At 34.2% G+C, this 15,907-nt stretch overlaps 2 protein-coding genes across 7 annotated transcripts; both read right to left on the bottom strand.

Annotated features, from left to right (window-relative positions):
• Positions 1 to 4,998: 4,998 nt before the first annotated feature.
• Positions 4,999 to 7,747, bottom strand: ABCI20 (non-intrinsic ABC protein 9). The gene is made up of 7 exons (XM_079030773.1): positions 7,411 to 7,747; positions 7,192 to 7,325; positions 6,528 to 6,647; positions 6,227 to 6,322; positions 5,869 to 6,021; positions 5,599 to 5,676; positions 4,999 to 5,405 (listed from the first exon to the last, which is right to left on the bottom strand). Exons 1-7 carry the CDS (start codon positions 7,589 to 7,591, stop codon positions 5,199 to 5,201), a joined length of 969 nt encoding a protein of 322 aa, XP_078886899.1. The 5' UTR covers positions 7,592 to 7,747; the 3' UTR covers positions 4,999 to 5,198.
• Positions 7,748 to 8,454: 707 nt separating this feature from the next.
• Positions 8,455 to 10,647, bottom strand: LOC145092790 (uncharacterized). Of its 6 annotated transcripts, none has more exons than XM_079030767.1 (10): positions 10,456 to 10,638; positions 10,326 to 10,381; positions 9,809 to 10,244; positions 9,654 to 9,734; positions 9,501 to 9,560; positions 9,367 to 9,410; positions 9,235 to 9,277; positions 9,071 to 9,142; positions 8,887 to 8,988; positions 8,455 to 8,793 (listed from the first exon to the last, which is right to left on the bottom strand). In XM_079030767.1, exons 3-10 carry the CDS (start codon positions 10,199 to 10,201, stop codon positions 8,674 to 8,676), a joined length of 915 nt encoding a protein of 304 aa, XP_078886893.1. In that variant the 5' UTR covers positions 10,202 to 10,244; positions 10,326 to 10,381; positions 10,456 to 10,638; the 3' UTR covers positions 8,455 to 8,673. The 6 variants fall into 6 exon arrangements, with proteins under 6 accessions (XP_078886893.1, XP_078886895.1, XP_078886897.1 ...); XM_079030769.1 differs by having other exon boundaries at positions 10,540 to 10,638; XM_079030771.1 differs by lacking the exon at positions 10,326 to 10,381 and having other exon boundaries at positions 10,540 to 10,647.
• Between the last annotated feature and the right edge of the window lie 5,260 nt (positions 10,648 to 15,907).

The raw sequence follows: 15,907 nt of genomic DNA, 5'->3' as shown, positions 1-15,907 counted from the left end.
TCTAATTTCCAAATATGAAATTTCTCATTCATCGTGCAACCAAGTTGCGTGATTCCAAATTTCTGTCCAATTGAAACTTTGGGCGATGAGAAACTCTCCCTATTTGGTAAATTCTCGACTTTTCCATAAACACCATAAATAAGAATCATATCCATTTGTTGTAGAAATATGCAAACACCAATTTTCATAACGATTTCATTGCAAGGAAATAAATAAATAAGTCAAACGAAAATTTATTTTATTTATAAAAGCAGCGGAAAACATTTGTCCTTACAATGCAAAATCCATTGAAAACTATGTATTTCAAAAGAAAATTTCTAACAACTCTATCATAACTATCTAAGCTCAAAATCTAATCTTCAAGTCCATGCGATCAAGATCCATTCCTTGTGTTTAGATTCATCTTGCTCTTTCACCAAGCTTCCTTTCTTTTCACCGATCCTGTAAAACATTCAAATGCAATCTTATTACATTATGTATTAAGAATTAATGAATAGGAACTTAATGGATTTAGATAGTGGATTTTACCTGAAGCGCAGCCATACTCTTTGACTCTCCCAGCTTCTGGACTCTTCAGGCTCTTTGGGCAGACTTGTATCCAACGCCCTTTCTTTTGGCAGCAAACGCAGGTCGGTTCTCCTAGAACGTCCTCGGAAGCATGGTCGGTTGACTTTCCCAACAAATACGCTCCATTGCTTCGCCAAATCATTTCTGATTCAGCAGCAATGAGCATGTAAGTTAGGTCAATGAGGTTGTCGTCATGATCCATCATATAATACTTTCTTTTGAACTCATTATATGATTCAGGAAGTGACTGCAAAACCCAATTCACAGCCAACTCATCTGGGAATGACACACCCAACATTATCAACCTATCAATGTGTGATTTCATTCCTAGAACGTGGGCACACACGGGTTTACCATCTTCATGTTTCATTTCCAATAGGGCTTTAGTGATATTGAACCTTTCAATTCTTCGATCTTGTGGGTTGGGGAGAACAATAGGAGGAGGAGGAGGAAGTGAAGCATGATTTCTTGTTCCTCGATTGAATCGTGGAATACCATCTTCATGTGGAAAGCTTGTTCCACGGGATTTGGGAAAACCATAGTTGTCGAACTTTGACATCTACAAAATGGGAGAAAACGAATTCAAGTTAGTTGATAGATTGAGTCCTTAGTAAATCACCCAAATGAGATACTAAGGCTAGGACCCAACACAATATTCTACAACTCGGGAGAGGGATGCCGTAACCCAAATTGCAGAACATTTGAAGGTAAGTGAATGACGATTCACTAATTTCCACCACGAAAAACGAAAAAGAATTTAAGTTTTAAATCTATGAAAACTCCTAGATCCTTTGAGATTCATTGAACTTTCAATGGCATGTTTAAATCTCGATATGCCCCTCTTGTTTGTGACTGGGATGCCGAGGATCACAAAGCGGGTGTGAATAACCATGCAAACTTACATGGTGCCCTCACATGTTACAGTCACCTATTCGATGTGCCGGTAAACCACACACGCTCCACCGAACTATGACAAACATTGAGTCACCCTTTGCTACCTTTGCTTAGACCCATTTAGTGTGCCGGTAAACCACACACGCTCCACTAACGTCTTCGCAAGGGCACAAAATGTAATTTCATGGAATTGCATCAATTCACTTTTGCCTAAGTAACTAAGATTGAGAATTTTGAAAACATTTAGTTACTTTTATATTTCATTATACTTATAATGGAAGGTTTTTGTCCTATCCTACCCGTTCGGCTAACGACCCTCCACTAGTCAAGAGTACGGTGGGTAAGAGTGGATACCCATTCAATCGCCATTTTATAGGCAATTTCCTTAAACACCCCTTATAGACTAGCTTCGTGAATGAGGCCTACTAACGGTAAGACTGACTTTTACTCATACATATATATAATGTTAGACTTTTAATGTTATATATAGTATAGGGTGTATTTTACACTTTTAAAATATTAGGTGGTTAAATTTAACAATTATACTTTTAATTCAATTAAATTTTAAACCAAAAACTTTTATGGATTTATTAAACCTCTTTTAATTATACACCTTAATTAATTAATAAAATCATAAGGGTGTGATTTGAACTTTTTCAAAACAATACTAGGGTTTTAGAATTTAACATTCCTAATTAAGCTTTTAATCAACTTTTAAATTCCAAAACTTGAGGGCAAGTTTTGAAACATTTCAACACATTAGGGTTTAGAATTTAAATATACATCAAAATTAAACCATTTAATCAAAATTTAAATTCCAAAACTTGAGGGCAAGTTTTGAAACCTTTTTCAAAACATTAGGGTTTTAACTATTTAAATTTCAAAACTACAAAACTTTTGGGTTCAAATTTAAACTATAAAACCTAAAGGGCAAAATATGAAACTTTTCACAACAACAAGGATCAAATAACAAATAATTCAAATTAACATTTAATCACATAATTATCCATATTTGATGATTTCTTGCAAAGTAATTTATCAATTTACTTAAAATAATTAATCAATTATCTTATAAGGAAACAATTATCTTATTAACTGATAAATATCTTCAATTAGATTAAAATTATAGTCAAATATATCATATAATCGGATTAATATTAATCTAACATGATAAGGTAATTATCCCAATGCAAAAACGGCAAGAAATCCCGAGATAAGCACTGTCTGACGCACCGACTCGCCGAGTCACCCTCTGGAACTCGCCGAGTAGGGCTGACTCGCCGAGTCCAAGAGTGACTCGCCGAGTCAGGTCGAACAGTGAGGCCAAAACACGATTTTCAGTTACATCAAGCATCAATACAATAGAAACCAATCATGGCTCTGATACCACTGATGGGTTTTGGTCATAAGACATCCTATGTGCTCATACAAACCCTAAAGCTTGGATCTAGGTTTCTCTATTGTACATGCTTTGAATCCAAGACTATAAACCTTAATTCTAGCATATGGAAATCAGAATTCACATGTAATTAGGTTTAAGAACATACCTTAATTGTTATATAGCAATAACAATCCAATTCTTCCTTGAATTGACCTTGGAAAGCTGAGAGTCACAAGTGTCACTCCTCTAATGGCTTACAAACACCATAAGCAAGTGGAGAAGGTATAAAGAGAGAGGAGAAGGGTAGGAATTCGTCCTTAGATGCTCTAGGGATCAAGTCCACGAATTCCAAGGCCTTAGGGGTCTTTATATAGGGTTGGGATTAGGTTTTCAGTCCTTATCCTTATCTAGTTGCTTGTCCACCAAGCAACCATAAGATAACTCTTAGAAACCCTTATCCTAGTCAAATTCTAAGTGATTATCACCTCAAATTCGTTCACCATATATATAAGATAATCCTTACCTTATTTTGTAACTATCACATAATTACAATTCAGCCCCTCTAGTTTAATTAATTACACTTGATCACAAAATTAATTCTTAATTAATTATTGACCAATATTGATTAAACAAATATGATTTCTCCTTTAATATATTATTCTTATAACATATTAATAAATCATAATAACCTCTCTCTCTCTATTTATTTCTCCAATCAAGTTGCTTTGGTGAAGGCAACCCAAAAGGACCATGCACCATCGGGTCAAGTACATACCAAAATAGTTATGGACTTAGACACTAATCCAACAATTATAACCATGCTAATGACCTAGATGGCTTGTATGACGTTCTTCATACGTCGAAATCAGTACGACATTTGTCACCCTAGACCTGCCGGTCTAGCTGTTGCAAGCAACTTAGCTGCGGGATCTGTACACAAGTGTCACGCTCTCCCTTCTGGAGACTTTGGTTATAATACAAGACTTTTGTTGGTACTCAGGTAAATATTTGAAGATAATTCACAAAGCTATATTAACGGTTTACGTATGTGTAGTGAAATTCCCTTTTCTTGTAATGTTTGTATGTAAATGTTTACATAGTAGGAAAAATCATTACTCTTTTAAATAATTATTTTCTGTGCCCCCAACCGGATAAAATACTGTGTATGTTCCATAAACTATACCTATTATAGTTTATATAAATGTTTCGTTGAAATGATGAACCCTTTTGTATATTATTATAAAATTTGCCATGATAATAAGTTGGAATAAAATAATTATATATGTTCGTTTATATAATTATACCATTTTAGTTCGACATGTTACAAAAGGGCTAAAATTTTACTGTATCGAATTTGTACCCATGTGTATATTTATATTTAAAAAAAATATAAATGTAACGATTTGTATATTAACACAATTTATCTTGTGTTTTACTTGTATTCTCCCCTCCCCCCTAAAACATATAAAAATCGTAAAAACTATAGGGGTATGAACTCACCTCGAATGTCTTCTTGGCTGGTTAACGAAGTGATAACGAAAATCCTAGGATTAGAACACGCGTATATAGGCGTATCCTAATACTATTTAACACACGATATTGTGTGTTAATTAGTTATATATCAAGAATACAGAGTAAAAACACTAGTTAAATTTAGGAAACTTACCAAATAATTCCTATGAATTATTTGTGAAGAAAGATTTCCAGGGTAAGCTTGAATGTTCTCGGGTATGTTTGAAGATATGAAGATGTTTTTGATGTAAGTTTGAAGATTTGAAGATATTCTGGGCAAAATAAAATTTTAAAATTTGAAATAAGAAATAAAGAAATGTATTAATTACAATTTAATACTAACATATTTATGACATTTAGTACTTTAAATATATAAATATATAAATATTATGTGACTTTTCAATTTTAAAATTTAAAAAACCTAAAAATTGACATGTGGATATTATTTATTTAAAAAATATCATAAAATAACAAGTATCAAAACTCATGAAAGATTGACATATGACAAAATAGATATTCATTTATTATAGTTGATAGTTGATATGCATCCCATGAATCTCGATCCAAGTTCAAATTAATCTTAGATCATGAACATTCAAGACAACAACCAACACTATTCATGGACACTATAAAAAAAATGCTAATTAAAACTTAATAGTAACGCCTATATTCTTTTCATTGAATCAAAATATTGTAATCCATTACTTTGAATACAATTTACTCACACACATATGATTGTTACATTTCACACAAGGAACTTAACAAATATACCCTTTGACGCATCATATACTCAATTTAGCATCTAAAGAAAGAATTATGTTAATAGATTCAATCGATTGGGTGTTTATTGTCTCATAACCCTGTTTGAACTATACACAAAGTTTTCTTGACCAGCAACAGTGGAATTGAGCCTTCCAGCAGCCCATCCATTGTTCACCACGCGGGTCCCATCAATACGCCTATCGAATTCTGGCAGTCCATTTGCTTTTCTCTCTTTCCTTCTCTTCCTCTCCTCATCTCGCTCCTTCCTCAGCCATTTTTCTACCGTTCTCTATAACAAACAATAAAACAATTTACTGTCAACTGTCAGCTGTTAACTGTGTATTGTTGTCTACCGTCTACCGAAAGTAACTTGCATCTACTTTTAAGTACAAAATCAGGCCATTTGACCAAAAGTCAAACATTAGAAAGAAATTGGTCCATTTATTTTGTAATGAGGTGCATGTGAAGAAAGATAAACTCACCATTAGAGACAAATTACTCATCTTTTTGACCTCTTCCATAGGCAATGCTAATTGTAGCTTCCCTTGGGCAACATAAACCTAATACAAACACAATCATTTAATGAGATTATTGAGTTAAGTACTTAATCTGCTCAAAAGAATGACTTAATGGGTTAAGCCAAAAACCTTGGCTTAATGTATTTACCTATTCACCCTTTTTTTTTCTCCCCAACTCTAACATTAAGACTGATGAGTATTATGAAATTTATTTGATTGTAATTGAAAGCTTACAATGTGTGAAGGCCAATTCTCGAGTCCATCAAATATATGTGTAGCATATATGATAGTAGCACCACGCTCTTCACATTCCTTTTTTAGGAAAGTCAAAAGGTCAGCCCTTGCAAGCACATCTAGGTCAACCGTAATTTCATCAAGAAGAAGAACCTATACAAATGTCAAATGTGTCCATTAAACAACATTCATCAACCAAACACAAATTTCAAAAAAAGAAACGAAACCAATGTTATCTTCTTTTTATGTAATGATGAAAGGAAAACATTTTTAGAAAGCATCACATGACATGACAGAACATAACAAGTTGTACTGCATTTGATGTGTGACTTTGACTGAGACTGTGTTAATTTAATACCTTAAATTCCTTCAGAAGGCCCATGCATATTTGCACTCTTCTTCTTTGACCATCAGAAACCTTGTGCATCCTCCATGAAAGATCAATATCTAAAACCTGAAATATTCGGTACATTTCCTTGGGTTTAAAGAGAAAAATGCATAGAATTAAGATGGAGTTTTTGAAAATATCAATCTAGAGATGGGTTCTTTTTAAAGTGTGGAAAAAAGTTCAAATGGATAAAGTAAATTGGAAAACAACTACAAAAAGAATAGAAAAAGAGATCAATTTAAAGAAAATAATGCAAAAATGTTTGAAGTACCTTGATTAGTTCAGCTCTTCTTTGAGGATCAACCCCTGATACTCCAAATAACATTTTCTCAGCAGAAATATCCATTTGTATTGCAACATCAAACCCAGCAAAAGCAACTTCCCTTCTCCACTGTTCATTTATATGACTATTTTTTAGAATAAGTTCCTTTCTCTCTTTATGGGAACTAATTAATACTTGATGCAATTAGTTTAATTTGATTGATTATAGTTTTATATATTTTAATATCAAGGTGTCATTTGCAACTCTTTGAACCTAACTATTGATGAATTTCTTAAAGGGTGATTTTGTTATCTTCAGTTGTATGCTAATTTCATGGATCTAAACAACTATGTGGATTTAAGGGATATAAAGAGTTGATGGTATATTATAAATATAAACAAGACACATTTTAATTCTAAAGAAGATCTAAAACATATTGTAAATACGCTCTAACAATATATGAAATGTGTCTAAATGCACACCTATAAATCCCAATCATGTGGTAGCTGTTAACTGTAAGAGATGGAAATTCGTAGAATTTGTGCTTCTTCAGGCTAATGATAGGTAAGTAATTTGACATTTATCTAGATCAATCAAGCTTTTCTAAATTTGATTGTTTTTGAGCCAAAATACTGTGAAAATCCCAATTGAAAGAGAAGCAGAAGTAATGTACCTCTCCACCAAGATAAGCTAGGTCGCCGGAAGAAGTCAAAGAGGTGTCATGGAACGCCGATCTACCAAGAACCCTAACCATATCAGGCTCCACCATATGCTTCCCTCCAAGTATCTTCAGTATCGTCGTTTTTCCTTTTGTTTTAAAATTCAATAAAAATTTCACGATCGATATGGATAGAATTGAAATTGAAAAAAGGACGACAGAAGGAGGACGAACCAGCGCCATTAGATCCGACAAGAAGGCAGCGATCACCGGGATTGAGAGTGAGGGAGAAATCTTCAATGAGAGGAACTGAACCAGGAGGCGGATGGCCGTCGATCCCTGGGTAGGTGAACTTGAGCTTATTGATAACCACCATTGGATTACTATCATTTCGCTCATTGTCATTGATCCCCATTATAGCTCTTCAATCAAAGAATTCCGCAAGGAATGGCTGATGAAAATTGGGGTTTATAAAGAACTTTCCGACGGTGGGTGGGTGGAGAGTTGAAGAGCGGGAACTGATTGTCGTGGCAGGGCTTTGAGTCGCTAACACCCCCTCGCCTACAGAATCTGGTTCCAAATGTGGACACGTCTACTTTGGGTCTCTTTTATTCATCGATCATCGATGTTGTTTTGACTTTTCACTCTCATCGACAATTCACCATTTTCATATAACTTCAACATAAATCCATAGTTAGATAAACCCTAGAATGAATATGGGTATTCTATTCCAATCCCTTCATTTTTAACATTGATGTTAACAATATTTTCATAACTTTGAATATCTCTATATGTAAATTCTCTTTATACTGTAATAAATAAGAAATTTTACAAACAAGAAATCATGTACTTTTTTTTTCGTGACACATATGCCCAAAATATTAGGCATACACATGTGACATGTTTGGTCAATATTTACATGTTAAATGCTTAAGAGCATTTATCTTACTTCCATATATAAATAACGAAACTATATTACATTATAGATGGATTATAGGACATTAACATCATGCATTCAAAATTTGCACTTAGGTTAATTCTCCATTTTATGTTTTGTGTCAAGGTTTCCTTGCTTGTCACATTTTAATTTGATTTCGTTAAGGGAGTTCACCATGTGAAAAGTTACATTAAACAACTTACGTATTTATAAGAAAATGTGATATAGTTCACCATGTGAAAATGTAATCGTGATATATTTCTTTAAACAATTTTGGTACTAATTTCTATTGTTGTTCTATACATAATACAACATAAATGATACAAATTACACAACTAAGCTTCCAAAAACAATTTCAACTCTATGTAATGTTCCTACATTTATAAAACCGAATGTATATACATGACTTCAACTTTTCTCAATTTGAGATTTTCATCATCAATCTTTAACACATGTAAAAGTGTTGGGAGTTAATTTAATAAAAAAAGAATAAAGCTAAATTGATTGAGGAACTAGTTTTTGATGGAATACAAGATAAAAGGTGGGTAAGGGTAATCTTGTCATATTGCTTTAGCAAACCATTTTGGTAATCTCAAAGAAGCCTTCATTCCAAGCCTTGTAAAGAACAGAGCATATAGAAGATGTAGCAAGAACACAAAGAAACAGCAATTCAGTAATAGCTGCAAAAAACACAAAAACCATATAGTGTAAAAAAAAATCAAATCTTTATTAAATTGAATTAATAGATAATTGAGAGGGTAAAAAAGACAAACCAAAGTCCCAAAAATGGCGTATATTAAATTCATTGATGGAATTGTCAAGAACCCTAATGAAGTGAGAATAAATGTAGCTGAAGCATGAATGTTTATAGTGATCTTCAAGAAAAAAAAATGATTATCAGAATATGGGGGGTACTAAAGTAATTTAAGATATGAAGATTGAAGAATGTAAATTTACCAAAGCAAGAATGTTTTCCCTGATTAGAAAAGAATACATCACAACATATCCCATTGCACCTATAGCTCTCACCTGTAGTAAATTTAAAGACACGTGTCACTAAAACAGTAAAAAAAATCATCCTTAAAAGATGAGAGAAAGAGAAGAAAGATAGAAATTCTTACAATTGCACTTGTGAATATAGAAACACCCCAATTTGCTTTTGACCTAAGAAGTAAAGATTGAAGAAGATTCTTGTTTTTTTCTCATAATTCATAATTGAAAAGATTGCAATAAGGAATAAAACAATTGGATACCTCCATAAAGATCCCATAGCAAGACCAAGAAACCCATGCATCAACTGAAATGATAGAAATAAGCCAAAATGTAAACCATATATATATAGAGTTAAATACTTAAATGCTATAAAGATATGAAAATATTTTCTAACCAGATATGTTAGTGCTTTTATGGGTCCAGCTAAAACAAGCAATAGTGTAGCAGTTGCCACCTACAAAAAGATGATATGTAAAATGGAACACATCAAAGATGTTATTTTCAGGAATATGGTAATAATGATTGGTTTTGGTTTGATAATGGATACCATAGTCTTTCTTCCAGCAACAATATCCCATCGCATTGATGAGAATACTATGGGTAAGGCAAAGAAACAACCAAAGTAATTCTGTAAATATTGGAATTGTTAGTTTTCAATAACGCCCACCAAGTGTTCGATATAATGCAGAGTCAAAAAAGTACCTCGATAGCAAGGGAGCTGCTTAAGATGTAGGCTAATCCACCAAGGGCAGCAAACATAGAACATTCTACCAACCTTAAAGTCTTCTGATAAGCTTCTCCATTCATGGTCAAGTCTTCAGGAGAACCGGAGTTATCCTGTTTGTCGTCTTTTTGTATCCATAATGGAGCTCCGATTTCTGAAACCCTAACATTTCTGAGGTTTGAATTGGTTCTAGAGATACGAAATTGGGGATTAGAAGAATGGATTGAGGGTGATGAGACGTGACAGAGCTTGGATTTATGGTGTGTAGTAAGGGAGGAGGGATGGATATTCTGGGAAAGATGAGAAATTGGGGGTTGAAGACGATAACAACCATGAACTTTAAGGATGTTCATGGTTGCTGAAGGAAGCATGTTGTTTTCTGGCAATTCTCTTTTTGTTTATTGCAACAAAATGCTACAAACACGAAAAGGAGAAACTCAAAATCAAAGATTAATAACGTCCTCGTGTTTTATTGAAAAGATGGAACAGTCTTACCTATAGGATTTATGTGTTTTACAAGTCTACAATCGGAAAGGGATCAAGCACAGTAACTTCAGAAACACGAATAGGGAACATAAATTTCATGAAACAGAGGTCATGAATCGATCAAATTGAGTAAACTTACAGCAACATTTGATACAAAAACCATACACCAGACTAAATTGAGTGTGGAATTGATGGATAACGAAAAGTTTGAGTAGGTAATTACTTGCTCGCCTGCTCGAAACGATGAAGAACATCCACAACGTCTCAGCAGACTCAGTTTACTCCATGAAGTTCATTCGAGTTTCTTGAGTGAAGTCATGTCATTCTACTATCCTTACATTTATCGGGATATTATGGAAGATGTCCCCGAAAAAGTAAAACTTACAAATATGCCCCCTTTATAGAAAATAGTTATAGAAATGTCCCCTACAGTTATAAAAATGTTACCTCGTAATAAATTATATATTGTGTAGGGAAATTACAAAAATACCCTTGTAGTAAGATAAAATTACAGAAATAATCCTTGTGTAAAAATTTAGAAAATGGTCTATGTCTAGAAAATATTGCTGGCATTGTGCATTTGAAATAAAATTACTAAATCAGAAATGGTTGATATAATCTAATCTAATTTAATAAATGAAAATCTTTTTGCCACATGTTACATTTTTATTGATTTGACTAGATGTTATTTTGTGGTTATTTTCTATTAAAATTTTCTATATGACATCTTGTGGTTTTTTTCATTTTATTAAATTTCACATAATATTTAAATGTAATAATTACAATAAATGTAATAATAAATGCATATCAATTTTAATAATTGACTTTCCTTTTAATTTCAAAATTTCTAAATTAAAACTTCATTAGTTTTCTTTGTATCTAAATTAAAATAAAACACTTTAATTTTAATAATTTAATATTTTTTTCTAATTTTTCTTATAAATTTAAACTTTTTCAAATATTTAGAATTTTCATATATATATTTTTTAAATCCATATGATACATCAGTCTTACACCTAATACATATATAATAACAAAATTAGATATGGTCCAGTGTAATAAAAGTTACAAAAGGTATCCATGTATAATATAAATGGTTATTTTATGTTATATCAAAATTATAAAAGTACTCCCTTTGTCATAATGAAATTACGGAAATAATGCAAATGTAATAATGATATTACAACAATGATGGACAAAATTTCATATATACCCAAGTGATATTCTCGGTGTAATAACAAAATTAGATAATTAGATCCCTAACGATCTTTCATTTTTAATCATTTTGCTTTATATCAACATTGTGCATTACTTAATTCAATCGGACATATAAGATTAATAAAGTCGTTGCAACGCCTAGGTTATCATTATGGTTAATACCATAAAAACCATAAGTTTTACATCCCAATTCTAAATTAGCCCTAAATGGATTTTTTGTGTCTAATTAGCCATCATGTATGTGTTGACTTTTGCCTCAAACCCTGTTAGCCGGTTTCCCCGGTTTCAGCCGGTTACCCCTTTACAAATAAGGGTTTTACCGTTAGAAACCCATCTTCCACCTCCTACTTCTACATTCTCCGACTTCTTCTTCCACGCATCAGCTTCTTCATCGCTAGTTCATCTACAGGGTCTACAGGGTCAATGACTTCAGGATTTCAAAATGTTAATGTCAATTTCAGGAACAGAAACAACCCTATGGTTTTGTATCGTTGTGATGTTGAGGCTAGCCTCAATTTCGTGGACGGACAAGAATCCTGGAAGAAAATTTAGGGGATGCACCAACTACAAGGTATGTTCTTCACCCTTTGATCCAATATAAAGTTTTGTTATGGGACTAAGGGCAAATCTGTCATAAAAATGTGCAGGATCCTTCCAGGTATTGTAAGTTCTTCATGTGGTTGGACCCACCTTTGCCTAGTGAAGATTACAAAAACCTCATGTACCAAATCGTATAAACCAAACCCACATGCTTTCTACCGAGCTACAAGAACTCTTAGGTCAAACCTGTCGATCTACTCAACAATAAAATTGAAGAACCAAGCTTCTCACCCTGGAAAGCTCTGTTCTTATTCTTCAAATAGAAAGGCAAATTGCTCATAGTTCCATTAACTTCAGAGGCCCTGACAATATCCCCAGTAGAAACCTTTACTATCTGCCTCACATAAACGAATAGGCCGACCAACCACAAGGAACGAGGTACCCTTTAGGAATCGGACCTGAGATCTGAATATCACCAGTCGCGAGTATTGAAAAAAAAAGATGTCCGAGGACAACCCTCCAAATTCGATGCGGACGCTGCAAGTCCGTAGTGATACCCCTCGGATAGGACCAACCCGTTCGCAGTATTCATAGGATGTGCCATTCTTACTAGGATCAGTTCATCGTTGTCGTTGTAAGTGACTTGCTTATCTACCCTCGTAGTAAGAAGGATTACTAAGTTATTTGTTATGATTTCCTCACTTATACATTCCCCAGTTATATATAACGAATACCTGGTAGATAATAGCATGTGAGAATTCTAACTTAGTTTCTTTTCCTCGTTGGGATGTGAAACTGAAGTAGAATCACACATTTTACTATCCGCCCAGTATTGGTTATATCATAATGTGTATGAGCTAAGATTTCGTGTATAATAACTCATCTCTTAGTCAGAATCAAAATAATGTAGAGCCGACCTTAGTCATTCACAAACTCCTTGCCTGATTTTAAATTTCGGGACGAAATTCCCTCTAACGGGGGGATGATATGACAACCGTCAATTTTCAGTCAAGTCAAAGTCAACTAAAGTCAACAAGTCAAACCGGTCAACTCAATTTGCCATGAGTATTAGAGTTTACGTTATGTAATTTCTAAACAACTCTCAATTCTAATGAGAGATCGTAAATCGAAAAGTGCGTACATCTAGATCTCCTTAACCTAAAACAGTGGTACGTGGCGAGCCAAACCGATAAAACAATGTGCATACTCATCGGGAGTATGCAAGATCCTTAAACAAGGCTTAACGGGGTTTACGGACCCTGCATTGCAAAGCCGAACACTCAAAAAGGTCACCAATGAAACCTCTCTCAATCGTTTTCACTCTATCTCTTCTTATGTCAAATCTCTCCCAAATCTCTCTAAGTATGTGAAATCTCTCCCACATATCTCTTTGTATGTGAAATCTCTCCAAGTATGTCAAATCTCTCCCAAATCTCTCTAAGTATGTGAAATCTCTCCCACATATCTCTTTGTATGTGAAATCTCTCCAAGTATGTCAAATCTCTCCCAAATCTCTCTAAGTATGTGAAATCTCTCCCACATATCTCTTTGTATGTGAAATCTCTCCAAGTATGTCAAATCTCTCCCAAATCTCTCTAAGTATGTGAAATCTCTCCCACATATCTCTTTGTATGTGAAATCTCTCCAAGTATGTCAAATCTCTCCCAAATCTCTCTAAGTATGTGAAATCTCTCCCACATATCTCTTTGTATGTGAAATCTCTCCAAGTATGTCAAATCTCTCTGAGAACGAGGAATCTTTCTCAAATCTCTCTCGAAATCTCTCCCAACTTTCTATAATCACTCGGGGCATCCCGACCCTCGAATTTGGCGAAAAATAGCCCAAAATCGGAAGTCTACGCGAAAAACGGACTTAAGGAAACTAACCCTCCGAACCGAAAGTACTATTCATCAACCGAACCGAGAGTACTGTTCATCAACCGAACCGAGAGTACTGTTCATGAACCGAACCGAGATCACTGTTCATCCGAGCCGAATCGCGCATAGAAGGAAGGTCCGAACCGAGCCTCGCATAGAAGGAAGGTCCGAACCGAAGTTACTGTTCATTACTGTTCACAACAGTTCCTTCGGTTCTAGCTCCCCTTCGGACCGAACCTCCTAACGTCGCTTCTCGCCTTCGCTTCAAACTATTTCTCATCGGACCGAGCCTCCGCTTCGCGTCCCGCCTCCAGACTCAGCCTATCGCGTCCGAACCGTGCACCATCTGACCGAACTTCGGCCCAGAGACCGAGCCTCGGCCGAGATCCGAAGGGTCTCGCTGGGAAAGCTCGGATTTCACCCGTTTTTGCGTATTTTTGCGTTTTAAACCCATTTTTAATTATTTTAACATAGGATTTTCACCCAAAACTTTATTTTAAATTATAAGACCCCTAAATTAATGATTTAATCACATTTTAAGGATAAAATCTTATTTAAAAAGGAGTTGGTAAAGTACAAAAGAAGAGTGTTGACCTTACTTTAGTTTATGACGCAAGCAACCCCCACACCCACTCCATGACAACCCACACTCCTCCCCACCATACCTTGTACCTTTTACTCCCTTTCACAAGTAACCCCCACAATCTAAGAGCTGATCTTACAACATCTCTCCTCATTCTCTTCAAACACTCTCAAATTACACCAAGATTGAACTCCAACTTTTTCTCTCCAACTTCTCTCTCTAACTCACGATCTCAAGGCTGATCATCAAGTGTTCTTCCACTCTTGGTAAGTGTAATCCACCCTCCTTGTGATTCTTACACTTCATTCTACTCAAATCACCGATAGCTCATACAAACTCCATAACTATCATGCTAGATTCTCGAAAATCTTCAAGACATTTCTAAGTGTCCTTGAGTTAAGCACCTCCATTCTTCAACAATCATCTACTGAAAACACTTAAGGTGAGTTCATACCCCTACATTTTCATGTTTTCTCAAGTTTTTAGGGGGGGAATACAAGTTAAAACACCAAGAACATAACTAAATTCTTCTAACAGCTTTCATCAGAAAAGTTGGACTCCATTCACGGACTGTTTTGGACCTCTTAAACATTTTAGTTTTCAAAACTGTTTTAGGTGCATGTAGTTCCACTTCTTAGCTTTAAAATGACTACTTGCACACCTCCATACGATTTTTCTACAATTTATGGTGATTTTTACAAAACTGCCTATCATTTCAAACACCAATCCGGACCAGTCTGTGATTATGGACTTTTTCACCTAAGTTACAGGTCATTAAAAATCATGATAAAAATTATGAGTAAACTAGACACATTTTGGGAACTCCCAGAATTTACGGATTTAGTTTTCGACTTCGTATGATTTTTCTATGAATTTTCAAAAACAGGGTAGAAAGGCTGAAAATTTGTTAACAGCTTGTAATTTTTATAACACTTTGTATTATGTTGAGCAAAGTGTATAATGTCAAGTTCTAAATATTGAATGTGTTACCTTGTTAGTCTATCATCATACTGAAGTATAGGCATATATGATAAGATTATTCATTTATTTGGAACAAGTATATTAAACCATAATGAGCATAGTTTATGAATTTATAACATTAAAGTATTCATAGAAGAATTTTTACATATTACAAACGTTTTGGATAAACTATAATAGGTATAGTTTATGTATCATTTACTTCTCAAACTTATTTACCAAAGGTTTTCCGTGTAGTTCACGTAAATCTGTTAATGAATAAATTTGTGAGTCATTCCCTTCGGGTTACTTCCAAAGTAACAAAACCAAAAAGTCCTGTAAATTGTAACCAGAGTCTCTTGTAAGGAGAACGTGATAGTTGTGTATAGATCTATATTGGGTTTGACAAACCCACA

The sequence above is a fragment of the Lactuca serriola genome, chromosome 3 (assembly GCF_051521515.1).
Source record: "Lactuca serriola cultivar US96UC23 chromosome 3, Lser_US96UC23_V15, whole genome shotgun sequence".
Taxonomy (NCBI): domain Eukaryota; kingdom Viridiplantae; phylum Streptophyta; class Magnoliopsida; order Asterales; family Asteraceae; genus Lactuca; species Lactuca serriola.
This window is presented reverse-complemented; position numbering and strand designations above follow the sequence as displayed.